At 57.4% G+C, this 4,333-nt stretch overlaps 1 protein-coding gene across 1 annotated transcript; it reads right to left on the reverse strand.

Annotated features, from left to right (window-relative positions):
* Positions 1–329: 329 nt before the first annotated feature.
* Positions 330–3,233, reverse strand: POM121L2 (POM121 transmembrane nucleoporin like 2; the record flags this gene model as incomplete). Its single annotated transcript, XM_080710315.1, has 1 exon — positions 330–3,233. The coding sequence occupies one exon, from the start codon at positions 3,231–3,233 to the stop codon at positions 330–332; it is 2,904 nt and encodes a 967-aa protein (XP_080566441.1).
* Positions 3,234–4,333: the final 1,100 nt, after the last annotated feature.

The following is a 4,333-nucleotide window of genomic DNA, read 5'->3' on the forward strand; positions in this document are numbered from 1 at the left end:
AAGAAAGCTCAGATTTAGGGAGAATCTCTTCATCCTCCCAGAGATTCAGGGGCATCTAGGCTGCATCTGCTGCCTTCCTGCCATGGCTGTTCCTAGGGAAAGAGCAGGAGGCAGTGGCTGGAGTGAGTTCACACCGGCCATGAGTGGGTGGAAAGGGCAGTCCAGGTGCTGTCCAAGCCTAGTGGGTCAAGCACACTCATTTGTGTTACTACTAGATGGTGTCCTGATGGATCTAAATAAAGCTTTTGCTTTTGATCAGGCTCTGTTTGATTTACAGAACTGGAAAAAAACTGAGGTCTAAATCAGGGTACTGGTGACAGGGAAAATGGCTATTTCTTGTGGGCATAATGCCTTCGGGAACGCCCAGGCTCCCGGCTCCTTGCAGATGACTTTGCACCAAAAGAAAAGGAAAGGCCTGATGATCTGAACTGATGAGAGCTCTGGGAAGGTGGAGAGGGCATCCCAAAGCCAAGGCTGCTGCTTGCCCTCACTGGTACAGGGATAGAGGTGCTCTGAGCGAGGGGAGGTACCGAGACGGCCCCAAACATAGGCTTTCTTTCAGAAATGCTGGGTCTCCTCAAGGAAAGAGGTGCATTTGGGCTGGAAAGACTCCAGCCGTCTCCACAGGGGGTTGTGGTGCTAGTAGCTCCTCTCAGCACCATCCCTGGCTCCCCACAGTCCATCGGGGTCACTACTCCCCCAAAGGCAAATGGTCGTGGGGCTGTGCTGCCAAACACAGGGCCACAAGCCCCATTTTGGCAGTTCTGGGCATTAGCTCCAAAGTTAGCCAGGCTAATTTGCCCCTGAGGATAGCCAGCTGGAGGGCTGCCCTGGCCTGGCTGGGTGCCAGCAGGCTTATGAGCTGCACAGCCTGGGGGTGCCACCCACCCCGGGGCTGACTGTGGGGTGCAGTCCAGCAATGGCTGAGCTGGAGCTGACACTGGGGCAGGGGATGTCACTGCAGAGCTCCCAAAAGGTAAAGAGTTGCTGAAGCTTGGGGCTGGAGCTGGCTGGGGGAAACCTTGCCTCTGCCCATCCATGGTCCCACATGCAGGTTGGGGAGCGACCCCTGGGGACAGTAAGAAAGGTGGCCTTAAGCTCAACCCCAAGGGAATTATGAGTGCCGAGATCAGGCCGGAGGTGCTGGATGAGAATGCAAGCCAGGCTGCGGGGGACTCAGGGCTGCCCACTCCTCCAGCATTAGCTGTGCTCCTACGGAGGGACATCTGGATAATACTAGAAAAAACCTGGGCGAAGATAGTGATCGTGTGCACAGTGTAAATGGCAGGATTCTGGTGTGGTACAAGCAGGAAGCCTGTAACTGGGGAGAAGCCAGCCCCGAGGGCCTGGGTTGTCCCGAGCAGGAAGGTGTGGCAAGAGCCAGAGAAGGAGCAGGAGCACGCACTGTCTGCACTGCCCACAATGTCACTCAAATTCACTATGCTAAAATCCAAAGGTGGTTTAAAGGCAAGGCTAGCCAGGGTGGTGGACAGAGCCCCAGAGGTGGCCTCGGCCGGGCTGTGGAGGTGAGTGGCAGCAGGAGTGAGTGGTGGAGAGGGCTGCCTGGGGGTGGAGGGCGCTATCACTGGCAGGGCTCTGAGAGGTTCTCCGCTGCCAAAGACCGGCTGGAAGGTGGGAATAGAGATGCCTGGAGTGCTGGAGAGGGAAGAGCTTGAAGATGCTGAAGCCGTGACCGAAATCCCGGAATACAAGGAGCCTTGGGTCTCACCATTGTGCAGGGGCCCCCAGTTAGGTCTTAATGCTGGGTAAGTGGAGGCCACGGCAGGGGGTACAGATGCAGGAAGATGGGGAGCCGGGTCGGACATCTTCTGGAACAGGGCACTCTGCCTACTGGGTGCTGCATGGGTCACAACAGGTGGGTCTGGGGGCAGAGCAGACCTGTCAGCATGAGGGGTTGGAGGTGGCCGGGCCGTGTCTGAGGTCAGCATGAGAGAGGTGGCTGTGGGCTCTGAGTCTGCAGAGGCACCTGGAAGGGGATCTGACTGTGAGTATTCATGTGCAGCCTGCGGACCAGGCGTCTTCAGAGATGCAGGGGTCATCCTGGCTTCCCGTCCAGTGGGCTGTGGGGGTGCCAGTGGACCTAGAGATTTCCACTTTCTCTTTAAGCTTTTCAGCTGAGGACTGGTGCTGGTACAGGGTACTGTCCCTGAAGAAGGCAGAGTGAGAGAGAGGGAAGGCTGAGCGCAGGCCTCAGGGACAGGCTGTGGGGTGGCCTGGACTGTGTCCACTCTGGTTTTGTTGCTCCTCACCGGCCCAGCTTCATTGCCCAAGGCTGCATCCTCATCTGGGCCTGGATTACCACTCTTGGGAGACCCGGCAGTGGACAACAGGTTCCCAGAGCTAGGTAGCAGTGGCCCAGTCTTGTGCTGCCCTGAACTGCCAGACACTGGCAGGACTGGAGAGACCGGCCGGTGACCGGTTCCCTTCTTTTTCACTGGCCACTCTGGAGTCTCGAGAATAGTGTCGGGAAAACTTCTCTTTCGAGGCTGTGAGAAGGAGGAGCTGTAAGAGCTGCTGATGGCGTTTCTTTTGGTGCTCGGGGGCCCTCCTGTGTGTTCAGAGCCGTAACAGGGCCTTTTCGGGCTGTGAGCAACGCTCCAGGATTGGAGGCCCCTTTTCAGAAGCCCAGGCCTGGGCACAAAAGCAGCGCGGGCTCCGGCCTTCGAGAGGGGCTTGAAGGCTGACCGGGTGGCCTCTGGACGCCCCCCGCTGGCCTGGGGGCGTAGCAGCTCTGGCTGCGGCCTCCTGCCGGCTCTTCCGAGCTCCTTGAGGGCCCTCAGCACTGTTTCCTTTGAGCAGGGGTCCGGCAGCTCCTCGGAGGGCTCAGCAGAGGCAATCACATCTGCCAGGGATACTGAGGGGGGCGCTTTCGGCTCGGGAGGGGAGATCTTGACAGTCACCGGGCTCCAGGTGCGCCGGGGGTGGCGAAGGGACCAGATACTCCGCTTGAGGTAGCTCTCCCACCAGTCGGAGGGAGAGGGCCCGGCGATGGAGTTCGGGGGCTTCCGCATGGGGAAGCGCCTCCAGGCCTCGTTGACGCCCAAGGGCGCGGCGGGCTCCCAGCTCCGCGGCCGCCGCGCTGGTCTGTGCCGCGGCGCGGGGTGGACGCGCTGGACGCGCTGGACTCTGCAGAGCGGCGGGGCGGGGCGGCGGCCGGCCGGCCTCTCCTGCGCGTCGAGCCGGCGTCCCGGCCTGCCCAAGTAGCTGCCCATGGCGACCGAGGCGCAGGGGGGCTCAAGGGGCGGCAGCCTGCGGTGTCTCGGCCTGGGCCAGCCCGGTTCGGGACGGTTGGGCCGCGGCGCGAGGGTCTGCAGGGCTCGCGGGCGGCGGGCGGCGGGACCGCGGGGAGGCCCAGCGCCCAGCCACTCTGGGCTCCTCGGTGCATGGGTATCAGTCTTTAACATAACTATACCACCGAAGCCCGGCAGGCTTGTAATCCCCGCGCTTGGGAGGCTGAGACAGGAGGACCGCACAGGTTTCAAAGCCAGCCTCAGCTACTTAGTGAGGCTCTCAGCAACTTATTGAGACCCTGTTTCCAAATAAAAATATAAAATAGGTCTCAGAGTGTAGCCTGCAGGTAGAAGGCACCTGGGTTCCATCCCCAGTACCAAATAAATAAATACACCGTTGCCAATGGCAACAAATAACTGTTTAAAAAATTATTAAACATCTGATTTAAAAAGATTAAAAGGGTGTGGTGGCATACGCTTGTAATCCCAGTACAGTAAGGAGAGGCTGAGACAGGAGGATTACCGGTTCCAGGCCAGCCTCAACAATTTAGTGAAACTTGGCAACCCTGTTTCAAAATTAAAGAATAAAATAGGGCTGGGGGTGTACCTTGGAGGCACAATACCATGGGTTCCATCCCCAGTAAAACACACAAACGTTATTACAGATATTAAAATGGCACATCATGTGTTGGAATAGAAAATGTGATGGAAAGTGTTGTAAGGTGGGAGCATCATATGATACTGTCACATGATATATGTACAGGGGCTTCTTGCTCTAGCATAGGCTCAGGAAGACATTAGGCTGGCTTCACATGTTATTTATATTAACATAATTCTTGCATACATATTTTGAGACAGGCTCTCCCCTAAAGTGCCTAAGTTGGCCAACTGGCAATGCTCCCACCCTCAGCCTCCTCAGGCTGGCGTCACGTGTTACTTATATTAACATAATTCTTGCATACATATTTTGAGACAGGCTCTCCCCTAAAGTGCCCAAGTTGGTCTCTTGGCAATGCTCCCACCCTCAGCCTCCTGAGCAGCTGGGATGACAGGTGTGGGCATGGCTCCACTTAAGTTTTATA

The sequence above is a fragment of the Muscardinus avellanarius genome (assembly GCF_963383645.1).
Source record: "Muscardinus avellanarius genome assembly, chromosome: 14".
Classification (NCBI taxonomy): Eukaryota; Metazoa; Chordata; class Mammalia; order Rodentia; family Gliridae; genus Muscardinus; species Muscardinus avellanarius.